The following is a 26,383-nucleotide window of genomic DNA, read 5'->3' on the forward strand; positions in this document are numbered from 1 at the left end:
CTAGTTCAACTAACCCGAGGGCCCTGGGCTGCCGGTCTATGTCTCATCAAATGGTTATAAAATATAAGGGCAAACCTCAATAACATGGACAGCTTCCATGGGAGTCAATAGGCCAAAAACCAAGGGCAAATTACCCAATGGTCAATAGACCTTCTTTCATTTCGAATGTCATTCCCTTGTCCGGCCACAGTGTACATAGGACATTGAAGATAGTAGATAGTAACCTGAAATTTCAATTTCCGGCAGGCTATTCCCATGCTATTATACGGTGGTTGCTGTCATTGAAAGACAGTAGCACTGCAGTGTGATTCATCACTAAGAACACGCTGGTTCAATCAATGGTTGGTTCAATCAATGGTTCATCAAGAAAGGTTAGTCCGAAACGATAGATCGCATCACTGGAAAGCATAAACCAACCGTCTGACCAGTAAGCTTTTTCTAAGCATGAAAGAGATTTCGCTATGATTTGACGAATGACACCGGACTGGATGGCACGACAGACCTTCGTAGTTCGTACATCGTACGGAGGGGTTGCTAAGCCTGCCTATTCTACAGTGCAAGTTGTGCGGGCGTATAATAAGGTTATGTTGTCAGTCGATTTGGGGCTGTTGAGCTCATATTTTCACGTGCCTGTGCTCTGAGATCATAAATCCTTACCTCGCAACATGACACTGTCAGTTATTTCCGAAGCTCCGTGTTCTGTGCCCGAAAACTTGAAAATACAAACACGAATGAATCCCAAAGAATCCCAAAGAATCCTCGCACTTAGTACTTGCCCATTTGACCACACTGTTCAATGAAACACCATGATATATGCAACCAGATTGGTGCATGTACCACGGCAAACAAAATATCATTGGTTCCAACCGTACATACCCACAACTATCGTGCAGCTTACGTTAGAGCATTTGCGCCATGTGATATTTCAATATGCATCAGGCATGTAACTTCACAGGTCAAAAATCACGTGCTTGGGTCCAGCCACATTGCTAGTAACAGTGCTCAGTGATTGGTCAAAGGTATTTTGTGTCGTGACCCACTTTCACGCGGCAGCTGGCGAGCCGATATCTACGGTGGCTGGGAAAGGACATCACCGGGGCAGGATTTTTTTTCAACATATACCTTTTTTGTCATACGTTACAATCATATGTTTTCCGATGTCTCAACACACCGTGATAGCTCAGCCAAACGTCAGTTTTTGTTTCTTATCTCGTAGTGACAGAAAACTTTCTAAACTCTTGTATCTTTACGCCAGTTTAAGTTTTACAGTTGATTTCACGGAGTACATTAAGCGGGATGACAATTAATTGAGTCATTAACAGTGCAATTTACCGATTTCACCAGTTCTTAAGTCTATCGTTGCATCATTACGCCGATTGAGATAAGACTTTAGTCCGCTCAGTCGTTGATTGCTAAGTTTAACTCCCGCTGGAGTGAAATCGATCTTGCTTTAAAAGAAGTGTTTTTGTTTAATGCCGGTGTAATGTTTTTGAGTGTTTCTCCTCATTGTTTGGGAACGCTCAAAAATAGATTGACAAGTTTTTCTGTGTATCCCCCCTATTGAAAAGTCGTGGTCTCTCTAGCTGCCTATTGTTTGGAAACACTGACGCATGGGGAACAACCACAGATGTTACACCGGCACCTATGCTTTTTACTAGCTGACGATAGAGCTTTGACAAAGTCTTTTCCGAGGCTAGAGATCGGGTTAAAGTTGCCAGGCTCCCATCATACAGGACTGTCGGTCCATTCATAGCTGCAATATCAATGTCAATACATGTAACTTAGCAGCCTTTCGTCCAGGTGTTGCATTTCTGCAACATTGCGGCTGTCAAAAACCCAGTACAAGAATCCTGGTACGATTATCAGCTGGCAACTTGTTCAATTTGGCATCGTCATCTACAGGACTTACAGTATTCTTTTAAGATTCCTTTATGCAATACAATGATAGGAATCTGATTAAGATCTTGGATTTATCGGGATATTCAACCCGAGAGTATGGCACTGTAAACGGCAAACGGTTCCTATACTCGATGGTAGCTGAGTGAACCCAACTCAAAAACTTGACCAAAATGGTCGTGAATAATGTTAGAGCACGTATCTACATAAGAAAATTTGGAATCTTTTTAGCGTAAGCTACCATCTCCTCTGTAACGGCATCCATTCGCAACTCTCAGCCGAAATAAAAACAGACCAGCGAAGACCAGCGAAGTGTTACGTAGTCGCATGACCATCCGTTGGAAACGTTCCGCTGGAACATAGCATGGTTGGCAATGATTTCACGTCGACACTTTTTTACATCGACTTCGCAACACATGATGACATTGACGTCGGAACCCCGTGGCATTTATCCGCCTCTCCCAATCAAAAATCCTGCTGCAAGCCTACCAAAATAACATCATTAATGCAGAACAAAAAGAAACATCACCCCCACCCCCTGAAACTGCAATGACCTTTCAAAACATGATGATCGCCTCGACAATTCGTGTAATTTCCGACCTCCGGTTTTTGTCTGTCCTATCGAGAGTTCCAATCAGGAAATGAGTGTTTTCTCAGCATTTTTTGACTCATCAGCCTTGCAATGAACAATGTAGCTGGCTTTTTTTACCCATCAGCCCATAAGAGGGAGATTGTAGCCTTTTGTGGTGTGAACAGAAAGTGATGAGGATGACGGCCATTTCTAATTGGCCAAATACATGTACATTACCACGTGGGAGTAAAGCGCATCGGAAACTAACTTGGAGCCAACTCCGGGTGGTATTGCTCTTTAGGGCGGACGTCATTATGGGATTTCTATTTCGGATATTGGACAACAGGAGTAGAAAAGTTGCTGCACCAATAATGCGTGCAATCTGTTAACATTCACCTCGCCTGCGCCGGTTTCTCCTCGGCGCATGAACGATCTTACAGACCCAATGACCGTAACAAGCGGGCGAAACCCCCTAACTTGTCATCCAAATGAGGCACATATGCACCTTACTAACCCCTGATGAAGATGATTAGCTTCCATCAAACAGGAAACTTGCCGCTCGGGCTAGGACGGCATGTATAACGACTTCAATTAGTGGACTGCTAATTGTATATCCGGGCCATTGTCGGCTTTTATGACATAGTGGAAACACGTTGATAACTTGATAGCTATGATCCACTGATTCGTTTTGATATGTTGGTTTTTTTGTGTATTGATCATGTGGCCGACAAGAGACTAATGCTACAAGCCTGGCCGATCATGTGGCACACAAGAACAGAATAATGATACAATCTTGACGAACAGCAAAGTTCATGGCGATCGAATAATGTACCTAACTTGCCAAACTGTCGAGAGCGGTATCTGTGTGTGGTTCTGTGTGAGAGCAGTATCTGTGTGTGGTTCTGTGTGAGAGCAGTATCTGTGTGTGGTTCTGTGTGAGAGCGGTATCTGTGTGTGGTTCTGTGTGAGAGCGGTATCTGTGTGTGGTTCTGTGTGAGAGCAGTATATGTGTGTGGTTCTGTGTGAGAGCGGTATCTGTGTGTGGTTCTGTGTGAGAGCAGTATCTGTGTGTGGTTCTGTGTGTGGTTCTGTGTGAGATAGATAAGACCTGAATAGTTCTTGTTGGGTAAGTAGTCACCTGAATTGCAAATAGGAGACTGATAGATACATTGATACATGTACATTGTAATTGATTTGAGTATCCTTGAAGACGGGTTCTACAATCTGTACCATGATCATGCCCTTAGGAAACACGATGGCAAGACAAAATGACAACTAGGCTAATGAAGTGAGAATGTAGAGAGAATAGTTTATCACCACTGGGCTCTGGGTAGTTATATTGATTAGGTCAGTAAGGTATCGGCATGGTTGATAATCACGAGTAATATCATACATCGTTACTCAATTGGCGAAGGAGGAGTAGTGAAGTAAGTGGTGCTAATTGGCTCTGGGCGCTTCCGAGAGCAGGGAACCCAAAATCGGAAGTTTTCTTATGTTGGGTAGCGATAGGATGTGGTCAGCCGTTTCTCCCTCTCTATCAGCGGCTCCACTTGCGGTTGAATAGTCAAATAATGTTTACCGTAATCTATTCCGTCTATCATGTGTCCGAGTGAGTGATGATCTAGAATTGTGGATCTTAACTTGTTGATTTTCACGGAAGAAACGAGATGATACTCGGCCGGAAGAATGTTATCCATAGGTTGTCTCCTAATGAGTCGTTGTGGTTGTTCCTCACTTAGTAACGAAAATAAAAGCAAACGTACCAAAATGTCGTCGACTAAAAAATACCTTTTGATACTGGTAAGGCATTTCAGATGTTTTCCTTAATAATGAACATGTAAACGATCCGTGTTTAGCAACCTAACATCAAAAGAATATTCTTACTTATTGAAGGCATAGTGTATGTTTAGCGGAGACAATATAACAACCTGCTCATGTCATCTCTATTGCTTTATTATACTGACATTGTTTGCAGTGATAGCATAGAAAATTGTGTTACCACCCAATTGATGGGAATTTCTTAGAGACAAGGGACCTGATGATTAGAATCCCACATCAGATATTCACAGCCCGAGATTACATTGATGTTAGAAGGCAATGCAATTTTTCCTCTCTTTGATTGATATGATTTTTGTATCATTTCGTATGCAGGGAATGCTTCAAAGCTGCCGTAAAAGCCAAGCTAAAACCTTTAGCGATTGAACACATGGATGACAGGGAAATGCAAATGAAACTTGTTCACTCGAGCAATAGGGTTCAGTTTGCAAGGTGCTTTCACAATATGATAATAAAGATTTCTTTGCTGGCCATGGGAGATGGGGCAGATGGTATCAGCATGCATAAGTTACAGACCTAAATCGTTCTTACGGCGCAACCAATTCAGTCTTGTTCTCACTGCGAGAACGGCCCAGGAATTAGTTTTAAAGGAGTGACATTCATCACCATTTTCTACCTGTGAGCTCATTTAGTGATACGATTGGAAAATCACGTATTGAACTTCAATTTTTTTTACAAATGAAGCTGGCTCATGATACAATCGACACGCGTTTTAAATCAGAAAAAATGGCTAAGATAAAGCCAGAAACATCCGTCCAATTATTCGTGATTGATAAATATGATTAAATTTTAACTACTTATCAGTTATGGAATCCGTTACCTTGATCATATTGTCTGTGTTGTCTTTGCAGTTTTGAAATCTAATTGTGATTTAGACCTTTTCGGTCAACAACACTTTGAAAAAATATGATTAATTAGAATATGCAAGGCTTAACGATTAGCAGGTCCTCGTTAACCTTTAGGTGTTATTCTCTAACATGACATCGCTTTGTCGTCGCATGTTTGTGTTATTGAAAAGGTCATTATTATACGCTTTGTTTTTTAGACTGTATGTTTTTTAGAAATGTAATGCCAGCATATTAGGCAAATCATATCATTTTGAAATTCTATTCCTACTAATGGCGTGTTATTATAGCCTAAAACTGCTTTTAATGATAGGTTGAGATATCGCGAACCGTGTTTAAATTTTTGGAGTTTCTTTTGTTGCGTTAAAATTGGATACCTTTGACGCCCACTTTCTTCGAAAATCAGTGACTCATGAACAAGAAAGGAAGGTGCGACTAATGCATTGGTAGAGGTTAAGTTGAGTAACACTTACCGTCGTAAATCTACGAAACCAAAAAGCCATCCTTTCTCGTGTATCATCCAAGATTCTGAAAGCTTTTGAGGTCTGAGGATAAACGTCTTCGAGTTTCTTTGAGCTAATTCCTACTATTTTTTCCACAGAAACAGATTACAAGCTGTACTATACCATGGTAGGAAAAAAACGACCATCGTCGGATATCAAAGAGGCTCTATGAGGCATAAGACCAATTCGTCATTATAGCTGGTTATAGCTTGTAGCTAGTGCCTTACACTCAGATTTACTTGGTAAGTAAGGAAAAAGAACATCTTGTTATTCTAACTTAACTGTCGTCAGAATAGCAGTGCCACATGACTATCCGAATATTAAAACAGATTGGGTTCTTTGTCAGGCCCTAAGGCACAAAGTGAAAGCATTTTGATATTTACCAAGTATCTATTCATGGTTTAACAAAATCGTCATTTCTTCTTGCTAATAATCTTTCAGAAAGCGAACCAAAAAACATCACGATGTTACAGTGGAAAACAAAAGTTTTTCTAAGTTTTGATCTTATTGCAGGAACATGCAGTCATCAAAGCCATGTGCAATTAAAATTGACGTGGTTGGAGATGATGATTTTCGATGCCTCGTTTGGTGTTTACATTGGCACAAGCATATCGTTCCTCTATCAAGTGTGTTCGTACTATATCCCATTGATCCATACAAACCCATACTCCCACACCGTCCAGGTCCAATATACCTATCTGAGCAACTGACCATATGCCCATCCTCGCACCACGTGTAACATGAGATTGAAGATTCTGCGATGTCATCATTTACAGGACAGCAGTAAGATTACTCATCGATTCATAAGACCACGAATACATGTCACAAAGATAACAATTGCTCTTCTCTATATCAAAGTTACGTGAGATGCATGTGAAGTGCAATCCTTTATCCTAGTTTTATTCAAAACCTAGAATAATGGAATATCTTGTTCACTTGCTTGCCCAGAGCTGTTATTGACATGTTCTTGTTCTCGATAAGAAAAAGTTGTTTCACCTCCAAGTTACAAACAGTGGAAGTAAACATATGACGCAATAATCCCTTCCACCTACTGCAGAGAAAGCTTTATTCAAAAGCTTTAATATCGGTTTTCAGAAAAGAAATGAACTTGCTTCATATTATGGCAATACCAGTCTTCAGGAAGAAAACAGTACGCTCTTGCAAACATCATTACATTCATGAGAAAGTATGTGAATAAAGCCGAATAAATACATTCTGTTCATCAATCATGTTCTGGACGAAAAGGGAAAATAGATACTTGTAAGTCAGACTGTATCTTCACACTCATTCATTACACCCACTCGACCAGAAGGTCTTGTGATTAGCCTAACAATTAGGTCCTCAAACATTGGCCGTCACTTGGTGGCACCATAAAAAAACGTATCCAGTTCAACTGCCATCATTTAGTTCTATCACTGCAACTAGTTAGTAATCCTGACCATATGTCACATCTGATTGTAAAAAATGATGTATTTCTGACAAAGCGTTTCCAATCGTTTAACTGGATTTCAACACGGTGATGCTCTTGAGCCCCCTGAGCTCATTGTGATGGAAATCCGACATATCGGCAATCTATAGCAGATGGTTTTTAAATAGATTTTCGAGTGTTGCAAAAACAGTTCCATTTCCCCTCGTGATGGCTTCTCATGAGTGCGGACAATACAAAGGAAAACGAAGAGCCCAGGGAGTGTTAACTTCGAACTCGACGAGCTTCGCATCAAATTCATGATCACCAAGGCGGATGATGAAATACTGTGTTCACTTTATGGGCTTAAATGCAGCCTGAGAATCCATTTACGTTGTGCGCTGTGCGATAGGAGGTTCAATAACATTTTTTCTGAGTAAAAAAGCTATCAATAATGAGGCACGTTTCGCATTCCTTGATGCAATGTTTTTATCCGTAGCGTGATTGATGTAGTATAATTTCGACTTTAACCTAAAAGAAGAGGAATTTAGATTAAATCGTGTTTAGTCACAACCTGTTATCGGTTCTAAATAGTCCTCTGTGTAGTATTGGTATTTCCGCTCTGTAATCAGATGATAGCAGACCAGTACAGGGTTCGTGTCTGGCTTTTACAATCTAAAAGTTTGATGTTTAATTTGATGTTCTTTTATATTTGTTCAAGCTGTCTAGTTTTCCAAAAGATCGATGGCAATTTGGCTGTATCATAAATTTTAGTGTTTTCTTCCACAGAAGAAGTCTAATTTCATATGTCTCTCTCGTGTTTCTTTCCATTTAATCATGGACAATTGTTCTGTACTTCAGTGTGGTGGAAGACCATGATGATAAGACGATTCGAAGCTTGTTGCTGTTCGAGATCCAATGTAAGTCTCAGCGTAACGATCATCATTACCACTCTTTCCAATGCACAGCATCCACAACCTTCGTATTCTTCGGTATTGAGGACGAAATCTTCTCCAGAGTGTCCAATGTTCTCCTTAGCTATGTTGTAGACTGACTCACAGGCTCTTGACTTATCAAGTTTTATTCTCGACTTGCTCTCCATTCGCTTATCAATAACGACGGATTTCTGTTCAAACATTAAGAGTAGATCATTGCATATAACATAAATCAGACTCCTGTAATGGAATTTACCATGTGGCATTGCGGTTCATGACATTGCTTTATCAAACCTTATCGATTCAAGCAGTCGGAAAGAAAGCCATAAAATCCCCATATTGAAATTTCTCTCCCCAGATGTTAGCTTTTGATGTTACCCAAGGGGATGGTGAATTTCATATTCCTAATGTTGGGTAGAGTTATGGCAGCATGGATGAGTTGCTTGAGGTAATACATATCGACAGGAGACATCATTCAATATATTCATTCAGACCCCAGGCGGATGCTCCGCCAACCTTGAGTTACCTTTTTGAAGTTTCAAAATGACATTTTCAAATCTTTAGACAGAATCGTCGAGGGAGATTTTAACAGGTCTTCACTTTTGCTGGGATAATGCAGTTCGCTAGGGTGTTTTATATATATACCATAAATAAACAATGCCATGAGCTTCTTCGCTTCCACAGCTACGTTATGCCTTCGGTTGACCGATTGTTAAACTGTGACATCTTCTTGGTGAAAGAAGAGTTGAGTTTCAAATAGCACTGACTATACGCTGAACCTGTTCCTGGCCTCGTGGCTGACACTTGGTTAAAGCGCCTGTCTAGGAAACAGATCATGAGTTCGAATCCCGTCGAGCCCTCGTTGTTATTTCGCTTTTCTTTCAGTATTGTTCAGCTGTATCTGTCGATGGCCATCAAGTCAGTAAAAGCAAGCAGTCTCAAAGGCAATTTCCTTGGTTTCAAAATCAGTTTTTTTCATCGCTGTATTCGATTGGAACACGCGGCTGACATCTGCGAGATCCATTGTATCACATGGCATCCCACTGCTGTCAACTGTATGTTCTTCCTCAATCTTGGCCTCAAATTTCTTAAGTTTACGAAGTCAGAGTATGTGGTGATGCAATCGCGAAAATCAGGATGCTGCGGCATAATACATGTATTTATAAGGACACGACATGAACGACACAACCTACATGTATATAATTACCATCAGGAATGTCACACGCTGACGAATGCTGAAGTAATAATTTCTACGTATCTTATTATTTACTTAACCAACTGGTTTGTAAAGTTTCGCGTACTTAAATGTTCTCGTCCTCCCGTTATCTTGTTCAGGGATACTAGGTCTAGTTGGAACTGGTGAAGATAAGTCTCCATTTGAATGAACAAAATACCATCTTTCAGAGGCGTATCTTCGTACCATCATTAAAGTAGGATTGTTTATCATTAAACTGATTTTATCACTAAAGTTGAATTCGTCATTCCAAGGATCATATGGAATACAAAAAACTCTAAACATCGTGACACTATCTACCTTAATGATCTGATTAGTGTAGACGACCATTAAGACTATGGCTGGGTACCTTTGATAGAAATCCTTCAGTAGCGTTGTCCTTTGAGACACAAGGTGTTTGAACGATTTTATTTTGATGTGCTTTTTTAGTGGTGGTAACAGAGGATAAAATTGGAGGGTGCGTTGCGGTCCTGTAATGTTGACATCTAAGCTCATAATAATCGAACCAAACACCCGAAACAAAATGAATGCCCTACTTCTTGTAGGCCAACTGTGCACTGACGTGAGAGTTCCATTTCCTTGGCGCCATGTTATATTGAATATGGTGTAATATAAAACTAACGCACTATTTGAAGTGTCATGGCAGCCTACAAGGATCGTTTCCTCCGTGAAAAGCGGCGTATCGTGCCGCGAGTGCGACTCTTTGGAACAGACGTGAGCATGAGGTATGAATATTTGTCTATGACGTCCAGTTGAAATATCCAACAATTTGTAATAAATATGCCAGCGCCCACTTTCACTAGCACGGCACATCACCATCAACTTCATATCATAAACTCCTGGAAAACATTTGTGATATCTTATATTAAGTTTAGACATGTTTTTTACAAGTTTGTAATCACCAGAGTCTTGGCATTGATAGGCTAAGATATCTGCTATGATCCGCGAAGAAAACGAGTGCACCAGGACGATTGAGTTGGAATTGTGGTCATGTAGATACCTCATGTTCTCGTTTGGAGCAAGCGCGACCCGCAATGGCGGTATGAACCGACGTAAAGCAGCTAGCTTGTATTTCTGTGCAAATTTGCTCTGAAGAAGAACTACCAACTTTTGGAATATCTATACTCATCGTACGTTTTGAACTTACAAGTACACACATGCCCAAAACTTCGTATTGTTTTTTACAAAGTATGCATCCTCAGGAAATCAGGGTTAGATGTTCGCTTCTTAGGCTCTCACACAATAGTGTTACATCACGACATTGTAACATGATTTGTAGAATTCGGTGTGTGAGAAGCGGAGAATGATATCTTGATTTCCTCAGGATGAAGCTAAACGGCTCCGTTTATCTTACTCTAATTTCGCACGCTTATGTCAATCCTGTTTCAGCGCACACCCTGGCATTTGGACAGGCGTAACCACGTAATAGGCAACTGCGATGTAATATCAGAGAGATGATAATACTTAAATAGTCATGTTACTCGAACAATTGAAGGTCTCTTCGATCAGGAACACGATATATCACTCGACCTTCATTATGACCTAGAAGTCAACGAATCCACTGGCCATCTGCTATGCTGGCTGCCTGAAGTGCATGAACAAACGTGTACATTGCTCTGTACATCCCCGTGTACATCTGCTGGAAGTTTCAGCCCGGCTCTGTTGAAACCCGAGGTAACCAAGGTGGCGGTCAATCAGTGGATATCCTACCTTCTTTCGAAATATCTTGTATCCCTCTTTTCGTGCAATGTCCCCCTTTTCCAAACAGTTTCCCGTTTTGTTGCTCATGTCGCAAACCAGTTGGTCACCATTCCATCCAATGTCAAAAGTGGCGCATCGTAGCACCAAAATACAGAACGTAGCGCATTCTCTTTGAGACCGACCTATGAGGGTCTCGAATGGCTCAGCAAATGAGTGGCCATCAACTAACTTGGTGTGGCATTCATCCTTTATGTCAGACATCATCCCTCTAGTTTTGCGATATCATCAGCGAGGCATACTTGGGTTGGCCTCAGATGGCACGATGTGCACACGTAGACAGATTTACAGGGTGAGTTGTGAAAATAAATGACATATACATTCAACATGCACACCTAGTACCTATCTTGTCTAAAGAAAAAAGTCAATTATAACCTCGCGGATACACCTCGAACAGCAAAGGGCATGCTCGTTATGATAAAGTATCCGGCATTTGCATTACGGTAAAATATCATAACGAATCACTTTTGCATCGATAAGCTCGACTCTATGTTACGTCTGTCCTTTGTTTCGCTGTATCGATGCCTGCTGTAGTTCCTTCAGAAATGTGGAAGAAACATGATACGTTGCTCACGTACACGATTATCACCAATCGCGAGATATTGAGAAGTATTGGCCATACTAAATATGTGATCATAGGTATGATTATAACTTTTCGTTAGGAAGGAATCAAGGCCATGGCACACGTTGTGACACTTGTGTCGTTACTCATCGCAAAGTGTGATTCCTCGTCAGACGACTTGAAGGTATGGAGTCTTCATGTTGTAAGCCATATACACCTACCAACCCATGCTTTGACGTATCACCAACAATAAATGTATTCTCTTTTATCAAATATTTCTCAAACCGTACAGTTATAATCGATTGGAGTACAATAACGTAATTGGTAAATCAATGAACAGAACTTACTTATACCGTTTCCAGTGAAAAGATTTCTAGAATAACTTGAAGTCTATGAAATCTTGAATGGTACAGCATAGCAGGCTATAAAATCAATGATCATGTCAATCGGAAATATGCTTCATTCTTTATACGAAGTGTATCAATAAAAATCTTGCGCGACTTACTGATAGTGCATTAGAACATGATCTTAGACATCTTCTTGGTGAAAGAAGGGTTGACGTTCAACTAGCACTGATGTTTATTACATGACTTTATGCTGAAGACGTCAAGCTGGCCTCGTCGCTTAGTTGGCCAAAGCGCATGTCAAGAATACAGATCATGGGTTTGATTCTCATCGAGGCCTTTTTGTTATTTCTCTTTTCTTTCAGTCGTGTTACTTTAACTCCTTACGATGCTGAGTGTGCAACCTCTTCATCAAGACATGGCCTACAGCCACAAGCGGCACCAGCCTCATATTTAATCCATGTGCATTTCTGGCGTCAAATGGTCAAATGGGACGTCGGCATGTGTAAATATTTCGTATAATGTGATCCTAAAAACATTTGCTCTGAGTGAGCTCGCTGGAAAAAAGGAGGCATTATCATCGAAGACCATAACATCGGAGTTTAAACAAGACATCACTAAGTAAACGTGCGTGTTTGCATCGGTTATCATATGACTGCACAAAAACACATCCTTTTCTGCCAAGGCTAAACAATGGACGCAGCTGGATTAGGTCTGCAACTCTCAGGTATTGTCAACAACGGATGCTTTTCGCTATGAGTGGGTGTCATGTTTAGTCCCGGTGGAATGTTAATGTTCCACATATCTGCGTATTTCCATACAATAGACCGATAGAGAGACTGTGACTTTGAAACATCGTGTTTACCAGAGAGTGCATCTCTTAACAATGGGAGGAGATGATCAGAAACGGTACACCGGATCTTGTGACCACTTTATAGTTCCTCCAATTCGCTGCTCTATAGAATAGCGACAAAATTTAATCCGACCAATTTGGATTGGTCATGACTGTCATCGATTTTCAATACTTTCGGATATCATCGTGAGTTTAGCCGATACGTAGCTACCAGGCATATTAAAATTGGTCATATTGATGTGAAATTTTATCCAAGAGACAGCATCAAAACCCAGTGACGCAGCACTGATACTGTAACATTTCTAAAAGGCCAATGATCCTTGCTTGTACATTTAATTGCTGATGATCAAACGCACAAGGGAGGAATTCAGGATCGACCTTTACCATCGACTTCCATCGTATTTTTTTCAGCCAGTTAGAAACCGTAATCTGGCTTCTCAAGAACAATATACAGCTGAGGATAGCCAACCACACGGGACATCAATGCCCTTGTCCATTTGGCTAACAGAACGAGGTCGATGCATTTATCATCGAACTGCAACTGTAGAATGTATTAGGAGAGAGCAATAGCGATGGTTTCAGATCGGTTAACAAGGTTCCGATTCAGGTCATTCAATCTTAATTATATCAATTACCGGTGGCTGCAGGCCATGAAATCGGCGGGCACTCGACTGTCGCTTCATTCACTTAGTCATCGAGTTAGTGCGGTAGCCCTCGAGGCTTCGAGGAACGCCATGAACGCGCCCCTCGAAATCTCGTTACCACTCTTTCACCCGTAAGCGACGGAGAATTCTCAAATCTCGGATGTCAGTTTTGCTCAAGTGTTTTGCAGAGTCTGACTTGCTGTTATGCTTGCAGTCATTTTCTTTAAGGAAGAGCAAGTCTTGATTTGTTGGCTTTTTGTCTTTTTAGGATGTCTCTCTCCTCGGCATGCGAGAGTGAGTCTCCCGCGCATCAACGAGTGCCACTAGTTTCATCGGTTATTGTGTCGATTGCCAAGAAGTAGGACTGAACAGAGGTAACTATCTAGTAACAGTAAATGTATAAATGAGTTTGTGATATCAAAAGAAAAAAAACCACAAATCCTCATACCAATATGATACAACAAACGATTTGGATCTTTATCGTCAAAACTTAGAAAATTACATCTCGTAATCAGTTTATTGTGAAAACTTTGTCACTGAGTAGAAACTCTCCACTATTTGTAAAATGTTACAGAACTATCAGTCCGCATTCTTCCACTATTTCTTCCAAGCAGTTTCTTGACATCAAGATAGTTATGAATATTTGCAGAACCAAGAATGAGAGGACTCTTAATCCGATACACCGTCAACTATGCAATTGGACGACACCAGTCTTGTCGATCAGCTCATTGCTTATCATCATATTTCCCGCAGTAAGCAACCTGAGAATTCCCAACGGAGAGAAACATCGGCGGTAATGGCTTAAATCGATATTCTTAATGTCAGCACTATATAAAGTGTATCAATAGAAATAACACATTTCAAGAACTGATTGCAGTTAGGTTTTTTTTTAATTCTTAAATCTGGCGATGAATTTCAAATAGGGTACGTCGTCACAAGCTTCCGTTCCAATTATTGAAAACCACAAAAGAGTTGAGGGGGTTAACTCTGATAACGTGTCGACAAAAAAAGTTAACAAGGTTTGATATCTTCCTATCTATATTGGTAATGGTAGTTCTGATATCTGTCATACCCAGGTAGCTTCTCTATGGCACTTGGGGGCAGCTTGACTCGCTGAGCGCCGCTATCCGCGCAAATGACATTTGCCGCGTTATCTAAACTCATCATGGTTAACCACATGAAAAGGGACTCGTTGTCATCGAGTTGGGTTTTTATTGAGTTGATCTCAGCGTCACATTGCTTGACGCTCTGGAAGAATGAATCGGTTGTTTATTGGTGTGCCATCACGAGATATAGGTTACCGTCTTATTCTGACCTCGGATGAGGTGGACTCAGCAGCGTCTCATTTCAGAATGGGCTCAACGTCATCGAAAAAATTCTAAATTTCATATTGATTTCCTCTTTTGTGGAACGTCAAAACTAGTTCCCAAAACTAGTATTAGGTGGGCCCTGCCTTGCATATCATTACAAGTTCTAGTTCTAGTCCTAGCTCTAATATGTTGCTAACCCCAACCAGATCTTTCTATGATAATTCTAAGCCCTCCCCTAACATTTCCTTCCATGTAAATGCTATCATTGTACGATTTTTTAAAATATCTGCGATCACCCACATCAGATTGATGAAACTTCATGCAACTCGCACGGCGACATATCATGCCATCGATCTCCGCGCCACGTACCTGGCTCACAGACCCGATAATTTCAACGTGAGTTCAGATTTAGAAACCATCGGGCTCGGGGAAATTGTGATCAAAAGAAGGATTAAGTCGAGTTCAATCTAAAAACCATTACAGAAAATCTCACTTCTGAAAATGGAATGAAATGTTGATAGCTAACAGAATTCTTCAAAGGTGAATCAAACACTTGTAGTGGGCGCGAGTTTAAGATTAATTTTAACATCAAAGATGTTGACATTTTCTCGCACATAAAACTCCACTGGATATTTGGTGACACTACGTGCACTAACATAACTAAGGTCCATCGCATAGAATGATCCATGTGCATAGTATTTGTTAGATGGAAGTATAGAAAGAGGAGATTTTAATCAAGCAGAGTCTTTTTAGAAAGACTCTGATTCAAACAGGCAATAAGTGCTGAGTGCATGTACAATGCATCATGACAAAGTGCATGAAGTGCATGAAGTATGCATTCAACGAGCAGTAGAATTGTCTCGCTCGTCTTGTGTTTACCTTGATTGTCTATCAGGGGTGATGAACTAGATGTAAACATTCGAATTGAAAAGTGGATTGTCTTATTTTATCATGTACATTATTTAGTATCCTCTGTCTCCCTCAATTATGTGTAGATAATAGGGAACCTCAAGAGGCAATAACATTCCGTTTAATTTTTCCCAATGAACTTTAATGAAGCCACTAGTTCATTATAGAAATCATCATGAAAATTCCTTTCCGCGAGAACATAACATCGCATTTTCCAACACCTCTTTTTAGAACAGGATGTCAATTATGAATGCACTCAGTGGGACGGATCGCGGAAAAGAAAGAAAATCTGACAAATTCCAACCTGTTTTTATTTCTAGACTGTGGTTTCCTTTTTAAAGTGCCACAGGTTTCGAAGAAGCTCTTTGCTTCGTGCAGCACTTCAGTTAACATCTTTGATAGACCTAGCCTCAGACGTTTTACTTTTTCATTAGCCTAATGTGCTCTAAACGTGATTCCAATGACAATAAATGCGTATCAGTTATTTAGAAGATTGCCAACTTAGAACTTCTTAAGATCAGAAAGCAACTAAGACTCCCTCGTCTTCATCGACTCTGAAGTAACATGGTAGCAGAGCCATCCTTTAGATTTCACATATACAGTGTCACCCTTAATGAAAGGATCAGTCAGCCTTGGCTTATGAGACACTCTTTACTTCCAAACTTCTATATCTAATGCCTGGCGAGAAGGCAGTTTGTACACTATAATTAATTACCAGCTGGCGGCTAACCAACCGGCCCCATCGGAAAGAGCGGACCATCGATATCGGTCACTGCCACTTTCTCAAAAACTGGCATGAAATTATAATTTTCCTAATTTCGGCAAAAGGGCCACATTTCATTCTCCACGAAGCTGTAAATTGTTGGAGCGAAGGCCAACCGAAAAACGATTTCTCATCTTGCACTAATGGGAGACTTGTTTCCAAGTCACAGCTTTTTGAATTGTAAAAAGCACAAACCATGAGTATGCAAGGAAATTTATCCCAGAGCGATTGGTTTGCCTCTTTCTATCAGTGATCATGAATGCCTACCGCGACGAAAATGAATAATTCAACCTATTTTCTAATTCCCATGTTGACTATCTGTCAAGTTAAATGCGATTTGACTATTCGACAGAATGCCAGTTATAAGCGAGTAGCGGTCTTGAACTGAGGTGTTTTGTAAAAAAACCGCAAAGAAAACGAAACTGATGTGTGGTCTATCAATGGCGATTGGATGTCTTCTGAATAAATCGGTGGCTGGGAAGCAAGTGTATTATTTCTCTTTTATCAGCTTCTTGCCGCAGCGGTGGGCGAAAGCATTTTCATATTTCTGCGGCGACATTTTTTCAGAAAGCCTTTGTTTGGGTTACTAATCTGTCTCTATTTTGGCTGATTGAGCCTGTTTATGCAAAACAGCGCTTATATCAAGAATCACTTGAGGTTAAAAGAAAATGGTATTGTTGTCCCATTTTAATGCATTCTCCCATTACAATTTTCATGTATAATCGATTCTTAGAAGTCTAAATATGGCAATGACATGGGTATTTCAACGTTCTTATGACGTATGGTAAAAGAAAATCCCCTCTGATGGAAGAGTTTTGATGCGAAGTTTCGTTTGGTGTTTTTGATACATTTATCAGAAAAGCAAAAATAAGCCGAGAACATGATCGAGAAGCGTACAACCACACGCACAATGAGTAAGGGATGGGAAGGCAATTAAGCTCGAGAGGTTATTTCTGGTAGTCGTGCCATGTTACAGTGATGTTGATGCAGAAGATAACATGCCATTCCACTCGCTACAATAAACAACCTCCATTTTTAGTCACAGCCACGCCCGAAATCCATCCCAGTTTGCCCTATTTGTTCGTTTCAGCGGACACCTTAACTGGGCATGCTACGGGCTTCAGCGCTGCGTGTGGTAGGAAATTGGATGAGACTTGTCTTCCTATAGCCTTTCCGAGACCTTTGCCCTCGGTGATTCTTAGGGCGAGAGCAAACCATACGATCTTCGTAAAAATAACCATAGCGTGCAATCTGTTCATTCTGGTATCAAAAGTAATATCCAAGTCTTGGTTTTACCTGGCTCATTTGGCTTCCATGAGGTATTTGGTTGATAATCCATCGGGTAATAAAGTAACACGACATTTACTTCCAATACTATTAGCTTTCACCGCGCATGTTTGCTTTTGATAATGTGATTTTTTGTGAAAATAAGCGGGAGGAAAGTAACCAAATATCAAAATAGATGGTGATCACGAAGTTTAAGTTGCACGTGCAATAAAAGCGCTTCTGGGGTTGTAATGTGACGAATTATCAAACGTAACAGCAGTTTTATTTATGAAACGCCCATTAGCATCGTTACTCGATACTCGGAAGTCGGCAGCCAACGTTTTCGGAAGGCGTCACATGACTCGCTCCAACAATAATGCCATACCTTATCTTTTAATTTTCACTCTCGTAGGTCTTTTATGGCAAAGCGCGTCCTCACAGAAAGAAAGAAAGAAGCTTTTTGAGTTTTTTTAGTACTTAAACCTGTTTTCAATGCGAGCTTGCCCCATCATCCCGCTACATTTAGCGTGCCACTATCAACAACAAATTTTTGATACCGGTAACTTTAAAAAAATGTAATTGTCGTCGTCATCATCATCAACATCATTGTCATCAACATCGTCATTGTCATCGTCATCAACGTCTTCATTGTGCACTCGCAAGTACAACTCGATTCCTGAGAGAATCAGCTTTAGCAATAATTAGTTATATCGCCCTTCTGTAATAACCATTCACAAAGGAACATCTTTTTACAGTCTCTAAAAGCTTTCATTACATTTGAACTTCTTTCCTCTCGCTTACACCCCAAGGCATATTACAGCTTATTTACCATGGCTTTGAACTTTAAAGATAAGATACTAGATCGAAGCTTTGTGCGAGTTTAATGTTCATATTTCTAAATCGTCTTGTGAATGCTGGTTTATCCCCAGGTCATATACATCTTCATTGCACATTTCATCATTCTTCAATGTTACGCCTGAGCATTTGTCACATGTATTCTCTCTATGTGTCTGGGTTGCTACCACCTGATGGCAACATCACTTATGTTACTCTCGTGATCTGCGCAGGAACAAAAAAAACTATTTGTTTATCAACGAATTTACGAAAGAAGCTAGGTAACGTCATTTCCGCCCTGCTGAGCTGACATTAAATGTTCTTTAATAGGAAATGGTCTGCCGAAGGCAATGCATCTACTCTCCGTTGCATAACTGTAAGATACAATGCAAATATACGGTATGGTGAAGCCAAACCGCTCCCTGGGTGAAGCAATTTCCTGTATGTTGGTCTATAAGTAAGATTGTCTACAAGGGAAAGATCCTGACATCCTTTCCATTTTACTCTATCCGCTTTAACTTTGTCTTTTCAGATTAAATAAATGGAAGACCAGTAGTATGACAATGTCCTCTGAAGTCGACCCCGGCTACGAGCGCCTTGGACCCTGCAACGGGACCGACCTGGTTCTCCGCGTGGGGGAGTGCGTCAGGGCCACGTTGATCAGCCCATCAGGATCTCTCCACAGCGGAGGGTCTCCTCATGAGATTACGTTAACAGCAGATGAAAACTCGACTGGTTGGAATTCTAGTAATTCGACATTAGAACAGAGTTTCGGAGGCGCAGTACCTCAATGGATTGCCATTCTCGTCCCCATAATATTCGCCATTGTCGTGATTCTGGGATGCGTAGGGAATACGCTCGTCTTTGTTGTCGTGGTGAAAAACCGTACTTACTATCGGAATACTACAAATATTTTCATTCTAAATCTGGCATTCGCTGATTTACTCTTCCTGGTGTTTTGTGTTCCATTTCATGCCGTGATTTACACACTTAACAATTGGCCGTTTGGACAATTCATGTGCAAATTTGTTCATTTTGTGCAGTACCTCGGCATGATTGCCTCAGTTCTCACGTTGGTCTGCATGGCAACCGATAGATATCTGGCCGTAGCCTACCCCTTAAAAACGAAACACTTGCGCACACCACCCATTGCTTGTGCCGCTGCAGTCACAGTATGGATCCTAGCCATAGCAGGCTCAGTAGTCTGGCCTATACTATACACTATACGAGTTTACACAAACCTTGGCCCTAATCCGATGTTAATTCTTTGCGCAGACGACTGGGGAAGCAGAAGCAACAGGGCGATATATTTCTTATTCTTGTTCATTTGTGGATTTTTGATACCATTGATTATCATCATTGTCATGAGTGTGTTGATGGTCATTCAGCTCTGGGCAACGCCAACCCCGGAACCAAGTTGCAACAGGAGCAGTTTCCAGCAGAAACGAAAAGTGACTCGGATGGTGATTGTTTTGGTCGCCATCTTTTTAATGTGTTGGTTTCCGTTTCACTTGACTTATATGTGGATAAGCTTCTCTTACGATACGTGGGAGAGAACCTACGCGTTTTTCTACCTACGAGTGTTCGCCCGTGTCTTATCATACGCAAATTCTTGTTTGAACCCAATTATTTATGCATTTATGTCCCAGAATTTTCGCCGAGGATTCCAGAAAGCTCTTCATTGCGGCAAACGAAGCTTGATTATACCAGAGCACCGGTCAATGTACAGTGTGAGTCAAAGTGAGATGACGACTAACAATGTGACGATTGGTAACACCACACATTTCAACCACACCCCGCTTATTCGCCATCACCATGATTGAATGGGAATCTACACCCAATTTTGGCACCCGTTCATTCCATAAGAATAATGGAAGGGACGTTAAAACGTGCACAGACATCATGAAAAGGATTTGAAGCAAAACAACCAAGAAACGCTTTGATAATATAACAACGGGAGTTTTGAACGACCCGGTGTAAAAGTAAAAAGTGTCCCCCCTGAAAAAGTGTCCGGCCCTATTGTATTCTGCAATATGGTTCTACAGAGACCCTGACCGTCAATAGCTCAGAGATTGAAGCGCATAATAGAATCCTTTGTTCCCGGACATTTTATCCTAGGACATTTTAAACTTCTACACCGGTAACAATCTTTCGGGAGAATAGGCTTTCAAGTGAAAAAAATCATCGCCATGTCCATTGCCATAGCAGACACTAGGTAGTTTATGATGTGGACTGATTAATGAGGAATTGATACCGAAATGAAGGTATTGGTTGTCTCACAAGACACCGCTATAAAAATTCAATGTGTAGGCCAGGTGAGACAACCGACACTCGTATGATACTGACTAGATATGTTAATTGCTGTGGCGATACAACTTTACAACATCTTCATTAACTCTTGCCATCTCAAATCATTTCAACATATCACCTCAGTTTCATTACATGTACATACCTATTCTACATTTCATAAAAACACCCATGTATTTCTTATGTTTTTCATTATTGTCACTTATACTTCGCTGCTCATTAAGCCGGTGTGACAGCGGATATAGTCCCCCTGGAGTCATAGTCCGGTAGCATTGTATTTGACCAATTAAGCAGCATGATCTATTGTACCGCTAACCCTAACCAAAACATTTAGCAATGCGGGCTATTGTTACACGGACTATCAGCCCTAGGACTACTATCCCCGTCACACCGGTTCGTCTACTGTTTTCGGTATCATCATCATCCCATGTTTGAGCTTTGGTTCTCTGGAGGGGTGATAACAAAAGGAAATAAATGTCACAACTTTACTTTCGCAGAACAAACTCCTTCAATGGAAAATATAGAAAACGCCCTGATCTGTCTACATTGCTATCTGATCACAATATCAATTCTCTATTCTCATCTTGTCGTGCTGATAGTCCTTGTCACTTTTACTTTTGGAATGGGCGAACATAAATACTCGATAAATGAGGCTGTTTTAAATGAAAAAAGCTCAGATCCAGACAGTCACGCACGCGATATTCAAATCTTCCCAAAAACAATCAAACATCTGTCCGATAAATTAAAACCACTGATGACATTCGTGTATGTTTCAGTTGTGTTCTGGCTTGCACGTTCTGAAGTGAAATGATTAAATCCATTTCGGTGGTTTGATATGTTCGTCATTGTGTGTTTGAAGTTAGCGAGACAAGGCACGCCTCGGCTGTCATATGGTTGTCAGCACCAGCCATGTCAAACAATTTCAATTGCTGGGAGTGGTGGATGGAATTTGCTTCATCGACGAGCACATGCGCATTCATATAGGGACTCTGTCACGGCAGCTGGACCCTTCCGACTGTCGAATGATAGGGCGGCTTAGAGAAGACCATTTGCGCGTCATTTCAACCAATGTCGGAAAGCGTGGATGGTGATTACTACTTGATTATGTCTCCAGACTAATGCCAGTGCAAGACTAGCAAACCTAAGAACGGGACATAGCCTTATCCCGTCTGAGATCATTTGTATTTCATGGTATCATCTTAATGAGATTTTCCTTTCTTTGCATCGTAAATGGATGGCCATTGATGATATTAGTTCCAGCTCACTCTCGTGACGAAAAACCAATAATAATAAACCCGATAAGCAAAGACCTTTATCGCTCATATATAGTCTACCGCGGCTGAGTAAATATCTCATTTCATCAGCTCGATGGGATCAAATACATTGGAAAATAATGACACTCTTGTTGTCTAATGCCCAGACGGAAGAACCGGCTATTTCGACTGCATCGGCCGAGCTCTGTATATCGACGAAACCTGCCACATTGGCCTGATCATTCTTTATCATAATCATAACATTCCATACCATTGTAATCTGAGGAAAGATGTTAGAGAAGTATCGAAACTCTCTATGATACAAGTATTGAGTTCAGAGCTCAGCGCCCGCTAGGACATTATAAGCTCTATAATATCATGTAGGAGGAAACTGGACACCCGTCCGGAAACCTACGCGCTCTCTATTACATAAAGACGTGCACCGTACCACAACCTCAGGGTTGGCAGGCGCTGACGGTAATTTTGAAAAGCAGTCTTACCACTGAGCCACTCTGCGACAACCCTTTGGGCATGATGTCTATGATTGATGTGTCCGCCTTTCTCAGAGGTGATCTAAGTATTCCCTCGAAGCTTTCCAAGAATTTTCCAACTTCTAAGGATCTGTACCTTTAAGAGAGTTTTCATGGTTTGGCGTATCTTGCTAACGTTGATTGACGATCTATTGAACAAGTTGCTTGCAAGATGAGATTTCGCAACGCTTCATGCTCCATCAAAGAACGCCGCTCTCATGATGAAATGTCCTTCTTATTTCCTTTTATGCAGCTATCCAGAAAACATTCTGAGGGTGAGCTATGTAGCATGATAATGGATCCGAGAGAAATGGATTAGCACCGTGGTTTGATATGACTTGGCCCATTATGTGGTGAGTAATTAAATTGTTAAGATTTCAAAAGAATTTCATATCCGAGTGATGTTATGATCCCAGTGACAAGAGAAAATCTGATTTATTTTGGTACTTGTTAATTTGTTTCACCTTGCTTTATGAATCTTTAATGCCAGCGCCCAAAAAACAAGTAATATTACCACATCTTCGATAGTATTACTTGGCTTTATCAGCTCCTCGACGTTCAATCACTCAAGCCAGATTTGTTGTTTATATATTCCAAGATTTTTTGACTGGTCAGGTTACATTACATAGAAGTTCACTCTCCATCGGAGTAGTTTTATTTGAAGTCAAGTATACATTACGGATCTTTTTTATACAATCTCCGACATTGAAGAATTATATATAATTGCATGAATCCTCCATCAATAAGGATTCATTACACCTGGCTCATCATGTAGCATCAGATGTCCACAATGCACATGCCGCTATTGAAGAGTGCCAAAAGCGCCAACCTCACCTCAATCGTTTCAGAGGAATATTTTTCACGACAAGTCTCTCAGGATTAATCCATCATCTCCACGAGTGTAACCAAGAGAACTCTTGGTGAAACCTTGAAGCCGTCGCCATACCCGAAGAGCAATTACGAGTCGATTTTTCTACAACCTAGTCTCAGGTGTTCAATCTGTTTCCTAGACAAAAGCAAGAACCTATTTTCGACGCGGTGAATGTGTGTTTTTTTTCTTACACAATTCGGTTCGGAGTTCGTGTGTTTTTTACTCTGTTCAATTTTAAATGAGGTATCTCAGACATAAAAAAAGCCATCTCGTTTTCGTGCCTGCGATACTACGGATGGCTCAACACCATTAACTAAACTCCACACAGATCGATTGTTGTCTAGCTTGACTGAGTCGGGTTGGAACTGAACTTTTTTATTTCCAAACTTTTCATGGTTATCTGGAGTTTCAAGTTCCAAAAAGTACTTTAGTTCAATTTCGCCGAAGAGATGATGGTTTGTTAGCCGTGCATGAAAGATAACCCAATGACACAAAAAAGGAGACGCATAAGTTGTGCTTTGTTTCAGGTAAACTGATCAAACAGGTCTCCTTCGTTTAAGACGGAGAATACATTATCTCTCCAAAGTTCCCATTATCTTTGTCTGAAACAATGCCTTTGATATCGAATAGAGAACTCCCATTTTATGAGTATACTCGTGTTTGGTAACATTCTGCCTCAATTCACTCAGCAATAACTGACAAAGATTGTTTGGTCTGAGATAGTGTGCTATTGTATGCATAATATATATCAATAATTTTGGCAACTTTAGTCCTTTAGTTTGCTTACACGCAGGGCTGGCTCACTTGCCTCTATATATCTTCACCGCCGAGACATTTCAAAGAGGCTTCCCAAGTTAAAACCAACTGGCTTTGGAGGAAACTCCGTAGAATAAAGTGCCCAGGAACGAATGATTCTATTATGCACTTTTAATCTCTGATGTATTGTAGTCCTTGGTTCCCTATTGACCATAACTTAAACCGTCACTCAAGGGATGGTACAGTCTTTCCTGGCGGGACATGAAACTGCAACACGAGACTACGAGGCCCTCGTAATACACCTTCACGAGGACCTTGAATGTGACAGTAGTTTGACTAGAGCGAAGCCAGTCTTGCATTACGTAGCAAAACAAAAGAAAATGTAAGCAAATTAAAGGAATGTCGAGCTACGAACAAAAAATCGATCGCGGGATTCTTACGGTGACACCACACTATTCCGCCAGCTTGATTGCGTCGATAATGCCGTCTTTTTTCTGCTGCGACACGCCGGGTTCACCTGGAAATAACCTCATCGTAGATCGTTGAGCGGTACCCGAGACTGAGCTAATGGCCTTGAAAATTTTCAAACGACAATTGAATTGCAGTGTCAGTGATTGCTCCAAATGGAATCGGCCGAATTTTTCCTCAAGTACTATTTGCTGTGAACGGCAATACGAAACTCAATTATGATTATTGAATTTCTATTTGAATAAGATAGATTGATGTGGGGTTTCGCACGTACTTGGCTTGGGGTGCTTCAACACTCTCAGGGGTGATGTTTCGTCACGTCTGGCACATTTGATGGCGAGGGTCCGAATCTTGCAGATTCGAGGCATCCGTCGATGTTTCACATCATCTAACAATCATCTTGTTGTTTGTGTGTCACACATATCGGCGTTCTCTAGCTGAGAGCATTACATTGTAAGGAAAGGAAATGACTCTTGACGTTCAGATAACCCTCAAACAAAATAAACCGATGGTTTACCGATATACCTTTACTATAATAGAATATTTTGCTTGTTTTGCTGTATATAGCTCATTTCCTTTGAAATCGATGATTGTTACTTCTAATTGTTGCCTTCATGTGTTATTCATTGACTTGCCTCAATTAGATAATAAGCAGTGCTTATAGATGTGTGGAAGGTGTCATCGTGTTGACGGGCTCTGACATCCTGTTGAAAGCAAACCTATGCTGTGTACTTAAACCTTGAAGTAGGAGTTGCTCAGATTTTGCTCATTCACTCCATATCGCCATCATCAGTCACTGAAGTTTTGTGGTCACTCTAAACCAGCATCTTTCATCATACATCGATCACTGAAATATTTCCATCATCTTTATCACCATTCATAGCAACGACCCAAAAGCATTACCAGCATCACCGCAAACATATTTACCATTCAGTTATTTCATCACCATATTTTCTTAGCCGTATTTCATCCCAAAATATTTTGTTAATCATTCTTTTTCCACTTATCACACTCATTCCATCACTCTCGCCTTTATTAGATATCCATTGTTAGTTTTATCACGGTTATCTCATCTACAAGGGTTTATCTCCTTTTGGTACTGTTGTAAAATGACTGCCAATCGGTCTTTTAGAAAGATAGAATGCTGCTTTCAACAAGTAATCCAAGAACACTTGTCATCCAGAGAACTCAGTTTCGAAATGGAAAACATTTACGTACCGGTACCAGTAATGCAAATATGGCTGGTTAAGCCTCAATGTTCCAGGGAAGTAAAAGTGATGGGGAGGGGGTCGATATCATCATCCTCAGAATGCCATTCGTGCCGTTTCAATCTTCAGGTCTTTTGTATGACAGTCGTGGGAGTGATGTTAATTTAAATTGATACACGATATCCAATGCCGATCATTTTTCTTTGAAGGAATATTTCGTTCTTGTATATAATTGACATGTGCCCCGCTAGTATTAGATATGTATACAAATACGGCCATAGCACAGTAACTAAACACGCCAGTGAGATACAAATAGGCATGTCAATGTTTCTGTATCGGTCTTCAAGTATTCATTAAATTAAATTAAATTAAAATAAAATTTCACAATGGCATTTAGTGCATAAGAGGATAATTGGGTTTCATTTTGTTTAATATTTGAGGTAAAAAAACGTTGGCCTTTAAATTTCTTAGAAGCCACATTAGCAGGGTAGCTTGTTAATCCTGAAAGACAACCTGCACTGG

General features: G+C 40.6%; 1 protein-coding gene across 1 annotated transcript in view; it reads left to right on the plus strand.

Annotated features, from left to right (window-relative positions):
- The window catches only part of LOC135494168 (galanin receptor 2a-like), a 50,663-nt gene extending 24,405 nt beyond the window's left edge, over positions 1–26,258 (plus strand). The window contains exons 2-4 of the mRNA XM_064782008.1: positions 5,750–5,893; positions 13,655–13,760; positions 19,001–26,258. Coding sequence (XP_064638078.1) covers positions 19,026–20,291 — 1,266 coding nt within the window. The 5' untranslated portion in view covers positions 5,750–5,893; positions 13,655–13,760; positions 19,001–19,025 and the 3' untranslated portion in view covers positions 20,292–26,258. The remainder of the gene's footprint in view (positions 1–5,749; positions 5,894–13,654; positions 13,761–19,000) is intronic.
- Positions 26,259–26,383: the final 125 nt, after the last annotated feature.

Source organism: Lineus longissimus, chromosome 9 (assembly GCF_910592395.1).
Source record: "Lineus longissimus chromosome 9, tnLinLong1.2, whole genome shotgun sequence".
In the NCBI taxonomy this organism is placed as follows: domain Eukaryota; kingdom Metazoa; phylum Nemertea; class Pilidiophora; order Heteronemertea; family Lineidae; genus Lineus; species Lineus longissimus.